This window comes from Mesoplodon bidens (genome assembly GCF_964165515.1).
Source record: "Mesoplodon bidens genome assembly, chromosome: 7".
NCBI classification, from domain to species: domain Eukaryota; kingdom Metazoa; phylum Chordata; class Mammalia; order Artiodactyla; family Ziphiidae; genus Mesoplodon; species Mesoplodon bidens.
Genome location: NC_138164.1, coordinates 115,521,253 through 115,540,976, shown reverse-complemented (window position 1 = coordinate 115,540,976; position 19,724 = coordinate 115,521,253). Strand labels below are relative to the sequence as shown.

Here is a 19,724-nt window from a genome sequence, read left to right as displayed (position 1 = left end):
CAGAGAATGGGCCATGTGCGAGGATGGGCCCTCTGCGGGCCCAGAGGATGCTTGGAGCGCAAGAGGAAGTGGTCAGCTGTCCCACGGGGCCTTGCTCATCTGTCCGTCAGCTCTGATGGGGCTAAGGGTTTATTTCCCTCTCCCCAGAATCCCCAGTCACCCAGGGTGGATGAGCGAGCGAGAGGGGGCAAGGTCGCAATGTCCTGAGCTGCCATGGTGCCCACTACATGCCACGGTCCCCTGTACAAAGTGGCTGCTTTCATGCCCTCAGACCCCAGTGGCTCACAAGAAGCTCTGCAGTGCTGGGTCCTTACAGCCACACGGGATACACAAAGAAGGCAGCCTCGGGATCCCCTCTAACACCTGACCCAGGAAGCTCGCGCTGGGTGTCCAGCTACTCGCCTCACAAGGTGCCTTGCTGGGGCTCCTCCAAGGCAGATGGCCAGGCAGACCTGTCTTGCCGGGCACTCTGGCCACGGGCAGGCTGGCGTGCAGGAAGGGCGCCGCCGCCTCTCTGGGATGCTAGCAAGAGGCCAGGAGATGCCAGCAGAGGGGGCCGAGATGCATGCGGCACCGGGCACCCCCACCCCGAGGCCGGCCACAAGAGACCCTGGTTCACAGACCCAAGACCTCACTGCCCTGCCTCCAAAGGGATGGCCAGCAAGGGGAGCCGACGGAAGGAACAGAGGCTGGAGGGAGGCCAGAACACCGCGGTAGCACAGGAGACCGGGGACGGGGGCCTTTCTGGGCGGCCTCCAGCCACCCCGGTGGTGGAGGAGTGGAGCAGACAGACTGTGGCACGAAGAAGACACTGGACACGGAACAGAGGGAGAAGCTACCAGTGGGGCCCAGCACATTCTGGAAATCTGTGAGGGGGATGCCATGGGCACTAGTGTGGGCCCCACCATGACACAGAGCAGATTTCTATCGGGAGGGCCACCAGAGCCCAGGTGTTCACGTGAGGTCTGATGGAGAAGGACACTCACTGGAGCAAAGCCTGTCCAGAAATCCCAGCGGATGCTGGCATCCCCGACATCACAGCCAGGCAAAGGGGCTCTGACATGACCGACCAGCGACACGGAGCAAGGGCAGAGCCTGCAGACAGGAGCGGGGAGAGTGGGCCTTCTGTTTTAGACAACTTCACCCTAAATACTCCAGAATCAGCCGAGATGAAAAGGAAGGATCTTACTGATTTTCATGAACAAAGGCTGCTTTCAAAATCCTTCAGTAAGAGACGTGGGCCATGCCAGTCACGCAGCCGACGTTTGTCTGGGGCCCCTCTTGTTTTGCAGCTTCTCTGCCTCTGGCCCCAGAGGCAGCGGCCGGGCTTCTCCTGGCACCGCATTCTCCCCCTTCTGTCCACACCGCCCGGCGCCTCAGGAGCTGAAGGTGCACGTGTACCTCGACGTGAGTGGGGCTTCGGCCCACAGCTCGGCAAAGGTGGAACCTAAACGTGTGCACACTAAGTGTAAAAGGGTTAAAAGGAAAGACTATTTACGTAGGTCTGGTTGTCCAGTTACATGAAGTCAGCAGAGACAGGCGACCCTGAGCCCTGGGCAGCCCCTTGCCCATGGCGGTGAGCAGCGTGGCCGGGCCCCTTCCTCTGATCAGGGCAAGAGCGTGTCCTCTCCTGTGAGGTGTCCGTTCGCGGAGCCTCTTGCCCGTTTCTCTGTGATCTGACAGGGTCTGGATGCGCCTTCTGTCACTGACGTGTGCACTATGCGTCCCCCGGTGGCCGGCCTTTTCCCTCTTGAAGGATCTATATATACACACACACGTACCATGTTTTCTTTATCCATTCATCCATCAGTGGACACTTAGGTTATTTCCATACCTTGGCAATTGTGAATAGTGCTGCAGTGCATGTGGAAGTACAGAAATCTCTTCAAGGTAATGATTTCCTTCAGATGTACTCCCAGAAGTGAGACTGCTGCATCATACGGTATCCATTTGTAGTTTCTTGAGGAGCCTCCATCCTGTTCTCCACAGTGGCTGCACCGAGTTACGCTCCCACCAGCAGGGCACGAGGCTTCCCCTCTCTCTACACCCACGCCAACTCTTGATGCCTCCTCTCTTTCTGATGATGGCCATTCTGACAGCTGTGAGGTGGTATCGCTTTGTGGTTTTGATTTGTGTTTTCCTGATGACTGGCGATGTTGAGCATCTTTTCATATACCTCTTGGCCATCTGTGTATTTTCTTTGGAGAAATGTCTATTTAGGTCTTTTGTACATTTTAGCTCTTTGTATATTTTGGATATTAACTTTCTTATCACATGTGTGGTTTGCCAATATTTTCTCCCATTCCCTAGGTTGTCTTTTCATTTGTTGATGGTCTCCTTTGCCATGCAGATGGTTTTAGTTTCATGTAGTCCCACTTGTTTATTTTTGCTTTTGTGGCCTTTACTTTTGGTGTCAGAGGCAAAAAAATCATCACCAAGACCAATGTCAACATACTGCCTATGTTTTCTTCTATAAGTTTTATGGTTTCAGGTCTTACGTTCAAATCTTTAATCCATTTTGAGTTCATTTTTGTGTGTGGCATAAGAAAGTGGTCCAGTTTAATTCTTTTCAATGTGGATGTCAAGTTTTCCCAGTACCGTTTATTAAAGAGACTGTCCTCTCCCCGCTGTATATTCTTGGCTCCTTTGTTGTAAATTAGTTGACCATATACACATGGGTTCATTTCTGGGCTCTGTCTTCTGTTCCATTGATCTTTATGTCTGTTTTTATGCCAATACCATACTGTTTTGATTATTGTAGCTTTATAATATAGTTTGAAATAACTGACGGTGATCCCTCCAATTTTGTTCTTCTCTCTCAAGATTGCTTTGGGGTCTTTTGTGGCTCCATACAAATTTTAGAATTATTTTTTATATTTCTGTGAAAAATGCCATTGGAATTTTGATAGTGATTACACCGAATCTGTAGACTGCTTTGAGTAGTGTGGACATTTTAACAATATTAATTCTTCCAATCCATGAACACAGAATATCTTTTATGTCTTCTTCAATTTCTTTCATCAATGTCTTATAGTTTTCAGCATACAGATCTTTCACCTGCTTAGTTTATTCATAAACATTTTATTCTTTCTGATGTTATTGCAAATGTGATCATTTTCTTAATTTCTCTTTCTAACAGACAGGGCAAGCATCTTTAAGAAGACAGGTGGGAAGCTTCATTCTTGCCCCCATTTGTGACTGGGCCCTGAAGCTGGAGGTCAAATGTTCTAGGAGCCCATGGCCAGAAAGCCACACAGGAGTCAGGCAGGCAGACGGCAGGCTCTCCAGGCCAAGGAGACAGCGTGAGCACAGGCCAGGGGTCTTGGCTGAAGAGGATACATCAGATGCCTGACCAGGCTGTAGTGCAACGGGCACCCATGGGTTGGGGGTCAGGGATGGAGGGAAATGGGGACTTCATCCCTTAGGCAAGGAGGTCCAGAGGGTCTTTTTTGTTTGTTTGTTTGTTTGCGGTACGCGGGCCTCTCACTGTTGTGGCGTCTCCTGTTGTGGAGCACAGGCTCCGGACGCTCAGGCTCAGCAGCCATGGCTCACAGGCCCAGCCGCTCCGCGGCACGTGGGATCTTCGCGGACTGGGGCACGAACCCGTGTCCCCTGCATCGGCAGGCAGACTCTCAACCACTGCGCCACCAGGGAAGCCCCAGAGGGTCTTTTTTTTTTTTTTGAGGTACGCGGGCCTCTCACTGTTGTGGCGTCTCCTGTTGCGGAGCACAGGGTCCGGACGCGCAGGCTCAGCGGCCATGGCTCACGGGCCCAGCCGCTCCGCGGCACGTGGGATCTTTGCGGACTGGGGCACGAACCCGCGTCCCCTGCATCGGCAGGTGGGCTCTCAACCACTGCGCCACCAGGGAAGCCTCAGAGGGTCTTTTAAGCAGCAGTACAACACGGTCAGTACGCTGGTGGTTTGCGGAAGATCTGAGCCAAAGACAAAGACACGCTCCCCAACTCCACCCACGGGTGCCCGGGTCTAGAAGAGCCTGTGGCCCGGGAGCTGGGTCAGCCCAGGGAACCATGGGACTGACTGGAGGGAGCCCAGTGAAGTTGTGACCCTCATGTGGTCACACCACCCACAACTGGCTTCTGAATCAGGCCCTGTGACCAGGACCGTAGGGTGTGTGAGCAGTCAGGCTCTAGGCCCAGGCACACAGGCCAAAGAGTGCAGTCTCCACCCCAGACCCTCCAAACGTCATTTTAGGGGACATTTTATTGTTTTTGTTAGAAACCAAGTGACCCGGACTTCCGGGAAAGGGATGAGAGACGGAAAAGCGCAGTGCCGTGCTGCCTGTGAACTGCTCCTGGCAGGTGCACGCAGCTCCCGGAGGCCAGCAGGGGCCCGTGATTACCACTGCTCTCCCATCTGCTGTGTGACCAGGAGGATCCTGTGACCCCAACTGTAGCGAATCGGCAGAAAGCTGGGGACATATGCAGGTGCAGGTGTCCTGGTCCTACACCTTAACTATCAGAGCCGACTCAAAGACCAGTGACCTGTGGCCCCACAGTTCCCCAGCTCTGGGAAGAGTCACAGGGCGGGGCAGCTCCCTCACTACACCCCCACCCCACCGTCCAGTCCCATGGCCTCCCTCCCCTGGGGACAGCCAGCCCAAGCCCAGCACCGGCATCGCCCCCCTGTAGCGCCACAGGCGCTGATTCCTGAAGGTCCACGTATGCCATGGAAGCACAGCTGTGCGCCCAGCCCTGACATCCCCCCACCGCGGGTAAACGCAGGGAGAGGGCACCGTGGAGACGCGGCCACCACATCCCTCACAGCAGTGCCTGTTCCCACCACATAGTCACCGCAGCAGGCATGACAGGAACAGACACCAGGACACCGCCGCCTGCCAGCGAGGTGCCAACGCCCCCACACATGGGGAGTGCTTGAGGCTTGGAGACCTGACACAGCAGCCAAGGTCACACAGCTGGTGGTGGACGGGGGACCGGAGGCCAGTCTGTGAGATGGCAGAGGCAGTGTCTCTGACCACCACCTGCACTGCCACCAACACCAGCCCTCGGCCAGCCCTGTCCCCACGGGTCCTGCCTGTGCTGATGGGAGCAGGGAGGATCCGCACGCAGGAGGAGGTGGACCTGAGGCAGGGCGGATGCCGACAGCAGACCCCTCAGGCCCCTGCCACTCCAACCCCACGCCCCCGGCACACAGCAGAGCTGCTCCATCCAGAAAAAGACCACGCAGGTCCCACGGAGCACACGTGCAGCCTGGGGAGGTCTCCAGCTGGGAGGTAAACTGGAATCGCCCCAGTCCCCGAGCAGAGCAGAGAAGGGAGGGCTTCCAGGGGGCACAGACCTGCTTCCAGGTCGGCGTTATGCACGTCCCCCCAACCCCGTGCTGTGTGGATGGCCACGCGGGGCCCCGGTGGGGCGAGGCAGGGAGGGACTCCAGCTTGGTGTCTGGGCAGGCCCTGGATCTTGCATGAGTGGGACATGAGCTCCACTGACGCCCCCAGGGGCACAGGCTCCACCATCAGGGTGGCAGCGCTGCGCCCTGGCGTGGAGCCATCTCAGGAGAGAGGGGACATCTGCCGTGAACAACAGGCCCCACTGCCGTCCTGGTGACAGTTCAGACTCAGGGGCCGGCAAACGACCAGTGCTCCCACCTACAACCACAAGTCCCATGAGGAGGTGACACACAAGAAAAAACAAAGCACCCCAAGAGGAAGCACAGCTCCCCCCAACCCCGCCGCGGCTTCACACGAGCAAGGATGTACGGATCGTTCCTGCCTCGTGGGGCTGACGATCATGCATCCTTAAAACCCGGCTGCACTAGGTTGGCCTGGGAGGAAGTGCATGAAAGCCAGCAAGGTCATGACAAGAGGACACATTTATTTTCACATGAATTATAAATGCCGGGAGCTCCTGACAGAACTCAGCTGAGCCCTGCACTTCTTCAGCCAAAAAGGTAGGAGGCCTTCCAGCGGGAACATGAGAATGTACTAGAAAACAAGGGTTTTTTACCACAAGGCATTTCTCAGTCCCTGCTGCAGTGCCCACGTCCAGAGAAGCGCCTGGGTCTCACTCGGACAGCACAGAGCGGATGTGGGGCGGTGCAGCGCTCTGCAAACAGCACCCTGAGACGCAGGGCCCACCGCAGGTGGCAACCCGGATCCAATCCGACGCTCTGCTTCGGAGGCAGGCAGCAGGCCGGGCAGGGAGGCAGCAGGGACAGCCTGCGTGATGACGGGCACGACCCGCGAGACCACCAGCGCATGCACTCGGTGCTTTTAATGCTCTATGGGGCGTGAGCACGTCTGCATCCCTGAAGCTAGTAAACCTGACTGCGGTCACAAGAACACCTGCCACATACCAGGCACCTCCCAGAAAACATGTCCCAGCCAAAACCAGTCTGCAGGGCAGGGGCTGGGAGCCCCCCCTCCCCTGATCCGGGTGCCCGAGCTCGGAAAGCAATCGTGACCTCAAGATCACCTGACCTGCAGACAGCACACGGAGTGGGCGCTCAGCCCTCCTGGCCGGCACCCCCTCCTGGGACCGGACCCTGCAGGGCTGATGCCCCGCAGCCAGCTGCCCACAGGCTGGCTCGGGGTGCCCTGGTGCCTACCCGCCTGCTCCCGTGCCGAGGGAGCGAGGCTACCTGTGGGTCTGGGAGAGAAGACGAACACCCGAAATGGGAAGCACCTGCTACAGGTATCGTCGGGCGAGCAGGGCACAGGACCCTCGGCCAACAGAAAACACTCCTCTCGTGGCAGAGAGCGAGCCCTGTCCTGTGAAAAAGCCGCGGCCCCAGCGGTCCCCAGTGCACACCCCGTGTCGGTGATTCCCAGGAAGATGGGTAGGCTCAGCCCTGCACGCCCGCTGAAGCCCCTCCGGCCCCTGGATGCCACGCAGCTCATCCAGGACACGGAAGGAAAGTCACCAAGCATGACCCGCCCCACACTCTCAGCAAGAAGTTCCTCTGAGAGGACGCCAGCCCTCCGGGGAGGAGTGAAAGGCACCCGGGGAGGAGTGAAAGGCACGGCAGCCCAGGGGGTGATCCAAGGCCTGGATTTTCTTCTTTTGACTCCTTTTCTGTTCATTCGTCACTTTCAACAGCTAAGAGAGAACAAGGGCAGTGGGACGGGGAAGAGGGTGGCGCGCGTGAGTGTTCTGCAGGGTTGGTGAACGCCAGGCTCGGGACGGCTCAGCCCTGAACTCCTGACGTGCAGAGCTCCCGAGAGGGGCCTGGGGGCATCCCAAGCTCACCTGGGCTCCTTGGAGGACGACACTGCTCCAAGCTCTCCGTGTCACCACTGCGCCCACTGCCTGCCATCTTCTCCACGGCCTCGGCAACCACACGCAGCCCCGACCAGCAAGGGCCTCCTGAACACTTCGTGATGGCAGCACGGATGGAATTTCTTTCCCAACAGAATCAACTAAACGGCGCACACAGTCCCCACGCCTGTGTGTGTGTGTGTGTGTGTGTGTGTGTGCACGTGTGTGGGCTCACACGCAGCCAGGAAGGAAAAGGGCAGGGCGCACAAGCTCTGGTCTGTCCCTACAGCCCTGCCCAGGCCACAGCCCAGAGACGCACACACAGGTCCCGGGGCTCTCCTGGCCCAGACACACGCACATGCAACTCGCTGTCCCACTGCTCACTCGGGCCTCCTGGTGCACAGACAGCCCCGACCCGTCTGTGTTCCCTGGTCAGGTTCCCAGCACAGCCGCACCCACCGTCCCCTCATCTGCCAGCAGAACTCATGCCCAAGGGAAGCACAGCTGGCCGGGAGGGGCCGGTGAGACAGCACCCGCTGCCCGGGTTCCAGCGACTCCCAGTCCCTCCCTCTGCTCTCAGCAGTCTCTTTAAGAACAAGTTCTATCATCTTAATACTTGGGATTTAATACCGTTAAAGTAGAAAGAACTCACCCCAGGCATAAGAAGCTAGACCACGGAGCCAAGAGCAGGCCGACGACGCACTAGGGAAGCCCGCGCGGCCCGCGCACACGAGCAGCTCCCGCTCCAGCCCTCCCGCGAGGAGACGCAGACTAACCCACACCTTCCTCACCTGCACTGCAGGATGCCGAGCAGCATCCCTGGTCCCCACCCACTAGGGGCCAGCAGCAACGCCCCACCACACCTCCAGGTCCTGCCCAGTGTCCCTGGAAGGTGAGACCGCTCCAGGTGGAGACCCACTGGCAGGCAGCCCGCTCGTGGGGACGGCAACGGGAGGGTCCCTCACCTGACGCAGGGACCAGGTCCCGAGCTGCCAACGCACCAGTCCCTGGAGCCAAAAGTGGGCACGAGTCAGCGCTGGCCCTTCACAGGCACAGCCCGGTAGGTGAGGAAAGCAACTCGGTGCCGCCAGGCTCAGTGTCTCTGGGTCCCTTCGCGGCATCAACGCGGGGCCACAGGAAACAGTCTGAGAAGAGAACTCAAAGCCTCAGGTCCCCCTCTCTGAGCAGCCAGAGACTCAGTTTCCAGCGGGCTGACGACACCCCGAGAGTGCCGTCTTCCCCCCGCCCACCGAGGCCAGCAGAGTGCAGGGGCCGAGTGCCCGCTAAGCCCACCTCTCCTCCGGTCCCTACCAGCACTAATGCACACGGGGACATACAAAGAACGCCAACCTCGCCTGTCCTCACTGGCGGCCCCCCAGCCTGCGTCAGGGGCCTCTGGATCGTGTGGGACCATGCCCTCCACCCGCCCCGGCAAGGGAACTGGCTCCCTCCCACTCCTACGGGGCGCGGGTGGCGGGGTAAGGGACGTTATGAAGGCCACGAGCTGGGTCCTCCTGCCCACCCCACTCCCCACGCCTCTGCTCCCAGCCCCCAGCAGCTGTTAGGAAGGCCCCACCGAGATAAAGCTGCAGTGGTGGGGGCGTCCGGCTGTCTCCCGTCCGCCTGCTGGGCTGGGGGGACCCCACTCAGTAAACATCACCTCCAGGCACCTCCGTCCCCCGCCCTGCCCGGGGGCCACTGGGCCGGCATCTCCATCTGTTGAATCAGAAGAGTCCTTGTAAACAAGTCACGGGTCTGTTTTGATGAGCAGCCAAGGAAGCCAAGCCGGGTTAAGCAGCCCATAGGGGTGCAGAGAAAGGGCCCGACAGGGAGAGCTGCCCCGAGGAGAGGCCTGACCCAAACCACTGAAAAGCACGAAGATCTCTGAGCAGGCAGTGAGCACTCTGGAGGCGCGGTGAGCCCCGTCCTGTGGGAACAGCCCGGCCACTCCGAAGCCCCTGTCGTAAGGTTTCCACATTTTCCTTCCACTCAGAAGCCTTGGCTGAGGCAGTGAGGGCCAGAGTGGGCGCAGCCCCACGCCTCCAGACACTCTTCCTCCCTGAGGGCGTTCCCTGGGCCACGCTGAGGACCTGCTCGGGCCGTGACACCTGCTGAGCCAGCCTGGAAGTAGGGAAGGAGGAGTCCACACTCAGCTAGAGAACCCAGCGTGGAGGCCTCCTCTGCAGCCCCCGGCGCGCCCCGAGAACACCCTCCCCGTGGGAGATAGGGCCCAGCATCACTTCTGAGAAGCCTGCAGGAAGAGGCTCTGCCCGGGGGTCTGTGGCTCCCATCAGCCTGCAGGCTGGCAGGAAGAGGGAGGCAGCCCCACCCTGTGGAATAGAAACTGCCACCACCCAGAGGCCTATTTATTTTGGAAGCGTCTCACTAATGAGCAGCTGGGACAGGTGATAACCGCTTCCTCTATGCCCCCTCTGCAACCCTCAGTCCTGAGGAACCCGGGGAACAGGCCAAAGAGGCCTGTCACGACCACAGCTGGACCGCACCAACGCGGGGATCCGAGTGCGGGATCTGAGGAGGACACAGCTGCTGGAGAGCCAGCCTGGCAGGCCAGGCCTGCGCCCTCTGCACATGGCCCTCTGGCAGCCCAGGACAGACTCTCAGTGCAGCAGGCGTGGACCGACAGCAGGCCACCACAGCACCTTCTACCTTCCATACCGAGCTCCGCCATCCCGGCAGGAGAGGAGACACGAGGGGTGGCCAGGGCGCTCCCGCAGCACCCAGGGGGGCGGGAGAGCGGACCGGGTGAGCCAGTTCAGGCCACGCCCTTCCCGCCACCCCGGGATCAGCGCCAGAGTGACACTCAGCACTGGCATCTGGCGGGGGAAGGTGGGTGTGGCACCACCAGGGGACCGGGAGCAGGCAGGTTACAGATGGAAGGCGCCATTGGCAGGGAATGGGATCAAGCGGCCTCCAGGGGGCCAAGCCCCTGACCCCTCGACCCCTCGCCTTCTGCCCAAGTCACCCTGAGAGCCAGACCTACTGCAGAAGCCTGGGCTGCGGGGCTGAGGGCAGCCGTGCATCGGGACACAGGGCTGGGTCCTTGCCACAGCAGCACTCCAAGGGCAGGGCAGAGGTGATAGTGACAAGGTGGCCTGGGGGCCGCAGGGTGCGGAGGCCTTGCACTCAATTTTCATGCAGGCGCCGCCTTGCCAGGTAAGCCCCACCTCACTCTGAGGGGACACAGGGCCTTCTCCACGGTGGACACCTCATAAAATCCCACCACCACCCGCTGGGAAGGTTACTACTATGCCCATTTCACAGACAATGAAACTGAGGCTTGGGGAGGTAAAACAGGATGACTCGTGAAGCTGTAGTCGGGATTCAAACCCCAAACCATCCAGCCCCCGAGCCCTGTTCCCATCTCTCACCTCCCCAGGTCTTAGCTCAAATGGCACCTTTTCAAAGATGCTCCAGAAGCCCTACTAAAATGGCTCTCGAGCACCCGCCCACCAGATTCCACCCTGCTTCCCAGCATGGCCTGGATCCCTCCGTGGGAGCTCCGCGCCTCCGTGCGGCATCATCCCCGGGACACACATGCAAACCACTGCAGGGAGACGCACGCATGTTCCACCACGGGTGACCGTGCACAGCAGCTCTCTCCCACCGGCAAAAGAAACTTCTTCAAAGAGAAGAAAACCAGGCGACGAGAACGTGGCCACGGCCCAAAGCCACACGGCTCCGCTCAAACAGGACCATGGGTCACACGTGGCCCAGTCACCCACCAACGACCTCCTCGTCTTCTCCTTAAGTATCCGCCTTCTATCCTCTGGTTCCAACTGTTCCTACTCCCATGTCCCCAGGGTCCATCTCACAGAACAGCCCTGCACACCGCCGGGGGTACCCGGGCCGGGAGAAATCCTGTGCAGAAAGAAAAACAAACACGAGGAAGACAAAGAACGGCAGGCCCTCCAGCCAAGTCAGCTGGGAACAGCCCGCGCCACCGCCTCTTCCGGACACGGCCACTGCTGGCGGGGGACACGCACAGAAGTCACCACTGGGCACTGAGACCAGCTCCCAGACCAGCCTGCAGGGCCGACGCACCCAACCCAGGCAAACAGGGTGCCCCCCGAGCACACCTATGCCTGGGCTCGGCCTCCCTCCCAGGCCATGCAGGCCCGTCCCCGACACAATCAAGAACGTGCGCTTGGGTGCGTCTAAGTTTCCAGGACCACAGCAAGGACAATGTGGGACAGGCTGGGACAGCGAGAATATCAACAGAGGCATCCCCACAGAGGCAGCCTCCAGCACCCACTCGAGGGAACCCCTCCCAGGACACCATGAGCTCTGGACAACAAGTCCAGCAGCCAGCGCCCCAGTGCCGCCCGGCTATCCCAGCATCCTGAGAAGAGGCCTCAGTGAGCCCAGCAGACAGTGACACCTGGGGATGAGAAGCCAGGACAGAGGCTGGAACAGGGCACTGCGGCTGCCCCGGGCCCTGCCCACCCCGCAGAGCCTCCCTGCGGTGCTCCGGTGGGTCCCTGGGGACACTTGTGCAAGGGTTCCCTGCAGACACCCCAAGCAGGGGGACAAATGAGAAATGACGTGTTGCCAAGAGTGTCCAGGCACGTGGGGCTCATTCTGCAAGGGCTCCGTGTGACCGTGGCCCTCTTTAAAGGGATCTGAACGCACCCTGGCCCCAGGCAAGCACTGCCACACACCCAGGCCACAGTGACTGCCTGCCTGGAAAGCAGCTGCCCCTGCATGTGCCCTACAACCACAGGTTCCAGGGCCCACTGGCCGCAGTTTTTCTCTTCGTGCCTCTGTGCCTTTGCGCATGCCGTTCCTCCTTCCTGGGCCGCGACCTTTCCTCCCTTCTGCTTGGAAAACTCCTGTGCACCCTCCCAAGCCGCCCTCCCGGCCTGTCCTCTGCCGCCCGCATCATTTGCTCCTCCTGCCCAGCCTGACAGAGCGCAGACTGTCTTCTCCGTCGGGGACACTGATCCTGACCTCGGGGTCTGGCCCAGGACAGACGGTGAACGCCGTCGGGACTGGAGGTCTCCCGGCAGGAAGTGGTCCGGCTCACGGCTGGAAGAGGCTGGGTCACAGCAGCATCTTTCAGGATTAGCAAAAAGCAGGAACAATCCAGGTGTCAGTGGAGAGGCAACACATGCGTATTTCCACACCATGGAATATCATTTGTCAACAAAAAGGACAGTTGACACCAGCAACACCACCGATGAACTTTCACAACATTAAGCGAAGTGAACTGGTCACAGAAGACCATGTGTTGTGATTCCATTCCATTTCCATAAGAAATGCCCAGAATAGGCAAATCTGTAGAGATGGAAAGTAAATCAGTGATTGCCTAGGGTCAGGGAGGGAACAGGGAGCCACTGAACAAGAGATTTCTTTCGGGGGTGAGGCCAACATTCTCACACTAAACTGTGGTGATGGTCACACAACTCTGTAATTTTACTAAAAATTACTTAATTGTACACTTAAAGCAAGTAAACTTTATGGTAGGTAAATTATACCTCAATGAGGCTGTTAAAAAAAAACCCAAAACCCTAGAGAATCGAGCAAGCTCAGCCTGTGTGCCTTCATATGGGATTTGACTGCCAGCCACCGCGACGCCCTCCCCAGAGGCCAAGTGCCAAGGGAAAGTCATCAACACCCGGTTCAAATGCCCGCAGAGGTGGCATCCACGGGGCTGGATCCCCTTCACCTGAGCACAAGATTCCTGCCGGCAGATCCATCAGGCCTGAAAGCCCCCGACCGCATAGCACACCCTGGGCACTGCCCAAGAGTGCCAACTCCACTGCCCTGCGGAGTGAATCGCCAGGCCAGGAGGCCTGTCTCCTCTGGCCAGAGCCAGGAAGCCCTACCCTGCGCCTCACCCCAACTCAATCTGGCCCCGGGGAGGAAAGGAGGTGCTGACGTCAAGGCCCGAGCGGCCCCAGCAAGGGGCTCGCAGGGTGCGGGCTGGGCTAGAGGGCGCGGGCGGGCAGGTCCCTGCAAACTTCACCCCGTAGGCCCCCAGGAGTGGAGGAAGTGTGTTTCCTCTTCTATATTCCCAGATGCTGGCTGGGAAGCTCCTGGACCCAGCTTTGTCGGGTAAAATGTAAACCACACGCCTATCGTCCGCTCACAGATGCCTGCCACGGCCAGTTGAGGGCAGGACAAAAGTTCTCCCCAAACTACCACGCTCTGCGGGGTGGCTCCCTTCCTGCCCCAGCTCATGCAGCTTCTGCTCTGGGCAAGGGTGCCACCCTGTCAGCTGCTGTCCAGAACGGGTAGAACCAAGGACCCCAGAGGTGACCTACAAAAGAAGCGCAACCCTTTTCAAGTTAGAAATTACTTTTGTAAAAACAGAGGAAAATAATTACCACACACCTCGGTGCTCAATGCCAAGCAGAGGAAACGTACAGTAAGATGACGGATGCGAGCCGCCCGTCGCAAAACTCTCCTGCAAGTGAGCCCCAGCAAAGTCCAGCAGCAAGCTGTAACATGCTGGCTTTCTTTCTAGCTTCCTCAAGCAGGCTTCCTGCAGGCCTCCCTTTCCTCACACACGGCAGGGAGACTGAAGATAAGGCTGCCAGCATTACTCAGCAAGGCCCTTACGGTGACAGGGAAGGTGTGGTCTCACTCGAACATCTGTAAACTGCTCTTCTGGTCATGACACTGATCAGAAGAGGAGGAGGAGGGCGCACCGTTTGCCACTACAGCTGAGCCCATACTTTGTCCCCCGTGACGAACAAATGCAAAGAAACTTCTTTTAAAAAGAACAAAAGACATTAAAAACATGAGAACTCTATTCCAAACAAACTGGTTGACACTGAATGATGTGAATTAATAAAAATATCAAGAAACAGTAAAAAATCACACATTTCCTCAATTCTTCCAGGCTGAAACCTGGCTAAGGATTAACTGAGGTCCCAGCACTAAGCGTGTAGAGGGCGTCTGGCAGGAGCCAGGCCCTTCACGTGCCGCCGGCTGGCTCTGCTCACAAGAGGGGCCAGGCGGAGTGGCAGGTGGACCAGAGGGGGAGAGCTGGGGTCTCTGCATCCTCATACTTCACAGCAGATACTCAGTAAACTTGTGGGAGGGACAGAGGGACACCGGGGCCCTCCCAGCCCTAGCATACTCAGACACCACCCTGGAAACATGCTCTGGACAAGATGAGAACTTGACTACTGAGATTGTTCCACTTTTTTTTTTTTAAGGGGGGTGGTTCATAGTTAAGGAACTGTTAAAGAAGTCATGATTCACCAAGTCTGATATGCAATCCACCAAGTTTAAAAACACATGCACGAAGGTAAGCAAACTCCATCCTAACCCCTCTTTGGAGATCTCTAGTTCCCTTTCAGAACTGCCTACTTTACATCCAGTCGGCAGCGAATGTTCCCTTCCCTCCGCAGAGACCACAGAGGCAGCGGCTCCAAGCCCGTCCCTTTCGAAGCTGTCTTCCTCCAACACTGGGCCCGGCCTCCCCCCGACGGGGAGGTAAGGGCTCCGCTGATCTTACCCAGACAGCCCTGACAAGCGCCTCGAGAGCCAGAGCCTTCTAAGTCTACAGCTGTGGAAAATTTCTGGTTGTTCACAACAATGACAATGAAGTCCATAAAGCACAGACCTCAGGCAGTTAAAAAAACGGACTGCTGGTCAGTTTCCAGGCACAGAGTACCTGCTTCTTATGGACGTGAGCACATAACAACCACACACAGACAAAATACAGTCAGCTGCCCCCTCGGCAACCCAGCTGATCGGGCTGGTCCCTCGGACCCTAAGCCCTGTTAATTCAACTCAGCCAGTCAATAGCCTACTTCCCTGAAACCGACTCCCGGGAGGCCGGGTAGCCTCCAGAGCAGTCCCCCCTGATAAACACAGAAAGCAAGCATCTATGGTTCAAAATAAAGCAAACACAGCTGTCTGCCCTCAACGCTTGGTGCCCGTGGGTTACGAAGGCCTCCTACAAACATCTCTCCTTACTAACAGTAACCAGCATCCACCAATGCCAGGCACTGTGGTAAACGCTCTAGAGGACCCTTCCACAACACCATGCTGCAAGGACCATGATTTCCACTTTACAAATGACTGTTTCAAAGCAGGTCTGGAGAAGAAGTAACCACCTAGAGTCACACAGCTAACAAGCAGTGGGGCTGGGACGGTAGTGCTGCCTCTGCAAGAAGCCAGGTGAGCGGCCCTGCCCCACGGCTGGCCGCCTGCATCACCCACATGCCGCCCTCAGCCCTGCGCTCTGGCTCCAGGTCTACCCCGTCACACTCTGCAACTCTTTGGCCTCTTTTTTCATCCTTCACGCTGTCTGGTCTCCCCCTTCACTAAACTCCACCCAACCTGCCGGGAAGGATGGGTCTCATTCATGTCCCTGACTACACCGACAGACAGCACCCTCCACTCTGCTTACACCCCGAAAGGGCCTGACAGACACTGACACGAAACGTACATCGGACCTTTCACCTCCCTTCCCGGACTTCAGTGTCCAGACAAGCCCTTCCACCGGTCGAGGCCAAGGACACAGCAACCGCTTCCTCACTCCCACCCCAAGCTCCCGGAGTAACTAAATTCCAGAGGGGTGCTATACAAACCAGAGCTGGGCACAGATCGGATGGAGGACCACGCTACTGGGCGAAAAGTGCCAGCCCTTCTCGATCCTCAAAAAGTAAAAAAAAAAAAAAAAAAAAAAAAGAGAAAGAAAAGAAAAAAAGTGATGTTTTTAGGGAGAATTACTTGTTGAAGACGACGTGACGTCCTATACGTTTATCTAACTTCCAGCAAGCCCAACACACACGCCGACGAGAGGGAGGGCCCAGCCCAGGCTCCGGTGCTGATGCTTCCTTCCTACCCCGCCCTGCGGCGGCCGCCCGCGGAGACGCCGATCGCACCCCGGCCCCGCCGACCTCGCCCCGGCGGACGTTGGCAGAGTTGGGTGGTTTTGCTTCTTTTCCCTCGTTTTTTAAGGGGCTGTTCTCTGCCGGCGTCAAAGTTATCTCTTTCCGAAGCAAGTTCGCCGCGGCGACCGGCGAGAGCAGCCTCCGTCCGACCTCCCCCGCCGCCCGACACCCAGCGGCGAGGTGTGGCTGCCTGCCCGGGGCCGGCTCCCGGGACGCGACGCTCCGCGCGGGCGCCGACTGCAGGCCGGACGCGGCCCCGCTCCCGGCCCGGCCCCGACCCCGCTCCGGGGAGCCCCGGCCCCGCGCCCAACCCGGGGACGCCCCTCGCCGGCCCGCGCCGCCCGGCCCGACGCCCTTGACCGGTGCCGCCCGCGGCGCGCCCCGCGGCCCCTCCCGCGGCCCGGCCCGCCAGCCTCGCCACCCAGCCGCCCCGCCGCCCGACTCACCCCATGAGCCAGTCCATGGCTGCGCGGGGACCGCCGCGCCCGCCGCCCGACTCTCTCGGCCCTCAGCTCGCGGCGGCGGCGGCCGGAAGTAAACACTCGCTCGCTCACTCCCACACGCGCGCCGCGGGCGCCGAAGGAAGTGACGCGCAGCGCGCTGCCTGCTGGGAAACGTAGTCCGGGCCTCCCCTGCCGCCCCTACAGCCCTGTCCCCCACCGACCCACCTCCTGGAGCCTGCGCGGGGATGTCCCCTGACACCCCGGTATGTCCCCTCACACCCCAGGATGTCCCCACACACGCCGCTGTCCCCTCACACCCCGGGATGTCCCCCCACACCCCACTGTCCCCTCACACCTCACTGTCCCCTCACACCCGGGATGTCTCCCCACGTCCGGGATGTCCCCTCCCATCTCGCTGTCCCCCTGCTCCCCATACTGCCCCCTACGCCCTGGCCGCCCCATGTCGCCAGAACGCCGCAGCCCCTCCCCCCTCCTCGGGTCCCCTCGGCCACTGGCTTCTCTCCAGGCTCAGTAAGCTTCGCATGTCAGGCTGAGCCGTCAGCTGGCAGCAGGGGAAGTTTTCGGGGACAGGACCGGCATGGTGTTGGGCGCTCCCGGCTCGGCCAAAGGAGCGAGACCCTCTGAGCCCCGCGCCCTCGCATCCCAGCGGCCTCTCCCGTGACCTGAGCCCCACTCTCTGCCCGTCCCGGCGGCGGAGACCAGCCCGCGACACCCCTCCATCCAGCCTCCTGGCAGCCATGGGGCCCTGGACGCGGGGACAGTCAACGAGACAAACAGAGGTCTGTAGGACGTCTCCTTCCCCAAGGAAGGAGAGAGCCTGGGGCAGGCGCTGGGCTTTGGTTGCCCTACAGGGCAGATGCCTGGAGGGACGGGTGCCTGTCCAGGGACCACATCGGTGGTGGAAACCGCTGGCTGAGATCAAGAATGGAGGAGACGGTGCTTGGGACACATGGGACGCTTGAGACGGATGACACGCTGCGTCCCCACCACCACCCCCCGCCCACCCGCCCGCCGCCCAGTGCTGCTGCCCTTGGCCCTGGTCCCGCCCCACCCTACGGCCCCACCTGAGTCTCATCAGCTGCTGCCAGCTGTGCGGAGGTTGCCTCTCTCTCTCTGGTGCCTTGCTGATCATGAAGCTTGTGGGGGAAAATTGTGCACTTGACCACCAGCCACCTGAGATGAAATAATGAGGAAAGACAGAGGGACGAGGGGAAGTCCTGTCGCGTGTCCCATCTCAGGGAGGAAAAGCACGCAGATATGGGCCAGGGCCTTCGCCGCCACAGCTGGACAAGTGGCCAGGGTAGACAGTTAGGACTTTGCCTGTGGCCGGCCACTCTGCAGGTTGCATCTCTACCTAGGACAGTGACCCAGACCATTCTTCCCGAGGAGTATGAGCCCCTGGGGACCCTGCCTGCATCTGGCTGCTGTAATCTTCCCTAAACTGTTACCCAAGCTTCGGGCCACCCCCCAGGTTGCATCCATCTTCCTGCCCCGCGACCCACCCACCCCCACCCCCCCATCCCACGTCCCCACGGTAGCCTGGGCTTCGGGTCCCTGCTCTTCCACTTACTGGCTGGGTGACTTGGAGAAGTTGTTTAATGTCCCTGTGACTCAAGTTCTTTATTAGTGGAATGGGAATAATAGTGCCCTAAGAAACTTCATAAGGTCACAGGTGTAGGCTGAAGATGGGGAAGCAGGGAGCTATGACTCAGCGTATTGAGGGTGTGATCCCCCTGCTCAGGCTGCTCACCTGTGCTGAAGGTCCATCCCCCTTCCCCCGATGGTGGTTTACTGCTGGGTACACCCCACTTTATGGCTTTGTGTCACCCAGTCCATAATGGGCCATTCAGATCACATAGTCATGAGATGTCCCGTGGTCTTACGCACGGTCTGAAGTGGAGCCCAGTGGAAAGTCAAAACTCACGTCTCAAAGAATCATGGTTTATTTTGTAAGAGGATGTGGCTTTGCTCCAAGACCCTGGGGCCCTCCTATCTCGTTCACCCGCTAGAGCTCCACAATCTCCACCAAGCACAACTGGATCCATTGAGTCATAAGTGCCAACTGGTAGAACTGCTTGTACTGCAGACTCAGCTAAATCTTCTCCTCAGTTTGGAGCACATTCAAAGCTGGCAAACCCTCAGGTCTCTTGCTAACTAGATAAGAATAGCACCCTCAGTGAGCACTGGTCAGAGATGATACGTTAACTGCCCGATGTTCATATCCTTTTCTTCTCCCTTCCTTCTCTTCCTCCTCCTTCTTTTTCCCAGCTTCCCATGTAGACAGGGTGGCCAATGAGATGGAAGTGAAATTGTTGGGTGGCTTCCAGGAAATCCTTTTTGTCTTTCCTCCCCACCCCAACCTGGCCTAGTCTCCTAGTTCTTGCCAGTAATAGGAAAATGACGGCTAGAGCTTCTGCAGCCATCTGGGACCATGAGGCATGCTAATGATGGCAGAGCAGAAAGATGGAAATAATTTGAGTTCTTGCTGAAACTCTGGAACCTCCACAGCAGTCCTGAACTTCTTACCTCTGGACTGCTTTAATTGAAAAAATCTCAAGTCGCTGTTCTTTCCAGTTTCTGTTACTTGAAGTTAAAGACAATTGTCTGATTGACATATCCATCAAAATGTGTGTGTTCTTCCTAGTGTTGAGGTGCTCCAGGTGTCCTTCACTTTGGAGGGGATGTCTTGACATTCCAAGATTACTGAACCTCCAAAATTTCACTTAGGTGTGGCAAGTTCCTAAATTTTCATGGGATCTATCCCTTTGGCAACCATGTATGTTATTATTTTTTTTTACAACTTTATTGGAGTATAATTGCTTCACAATGGTGTGTTAGTTTCTGCTTTATAACAAAGTGAATCAGTTATACATATACATCTGTTCCCATATCCCTTCCCTCTTACATCTCCCTCCCTCCCACCTTCCCCATCCCACCCCTCCAGGCGGTCACAAAGCACCGAGCTGATCTCCCTGTGCTATGCGGCTGCTTCCCACTAGCTATCTACCTTACGTTTGGTAGTGTATATATGTCCATGACTCTCTCTCACTTTGTCACAGCTTACCCTTCCCCCTCCCCATATCCTCAAGTCCATTCTCTAGTAGGTCTGTGTCTTTATTCCTGTCTTATCCCTAGGTTCTTCATGACATTT

At 58.3% G+C, this 19,724-nt stretch overlaps 1 protein-coding gene across 1 annotated transcript in view; it reads right to left on the bottom strand.

The window, feature by feature from the left end:
* MOB2 (MOB kinase activator 2) overlaps positions 1-16,648 on the bottom strand; it is a 50,348-nt gene extending 33,700 nt beyond the window's left edge. Inside the window, exon 1 of the mRNA XM_081241235.1 lies at positions 16,556-16,648. Coding sequence (XP_081097361.1) covers positions 16,556-16,572 — 17 coding nt within the window. The 5' untranslated portion in view covers positions 16,573-16,648. The remainder of the gene's footprint in view (positions 1-16,555) is intronic.
* Between the last annotated feature and the right edge of the window lie 3,076 nt (positions 16,649-19,724).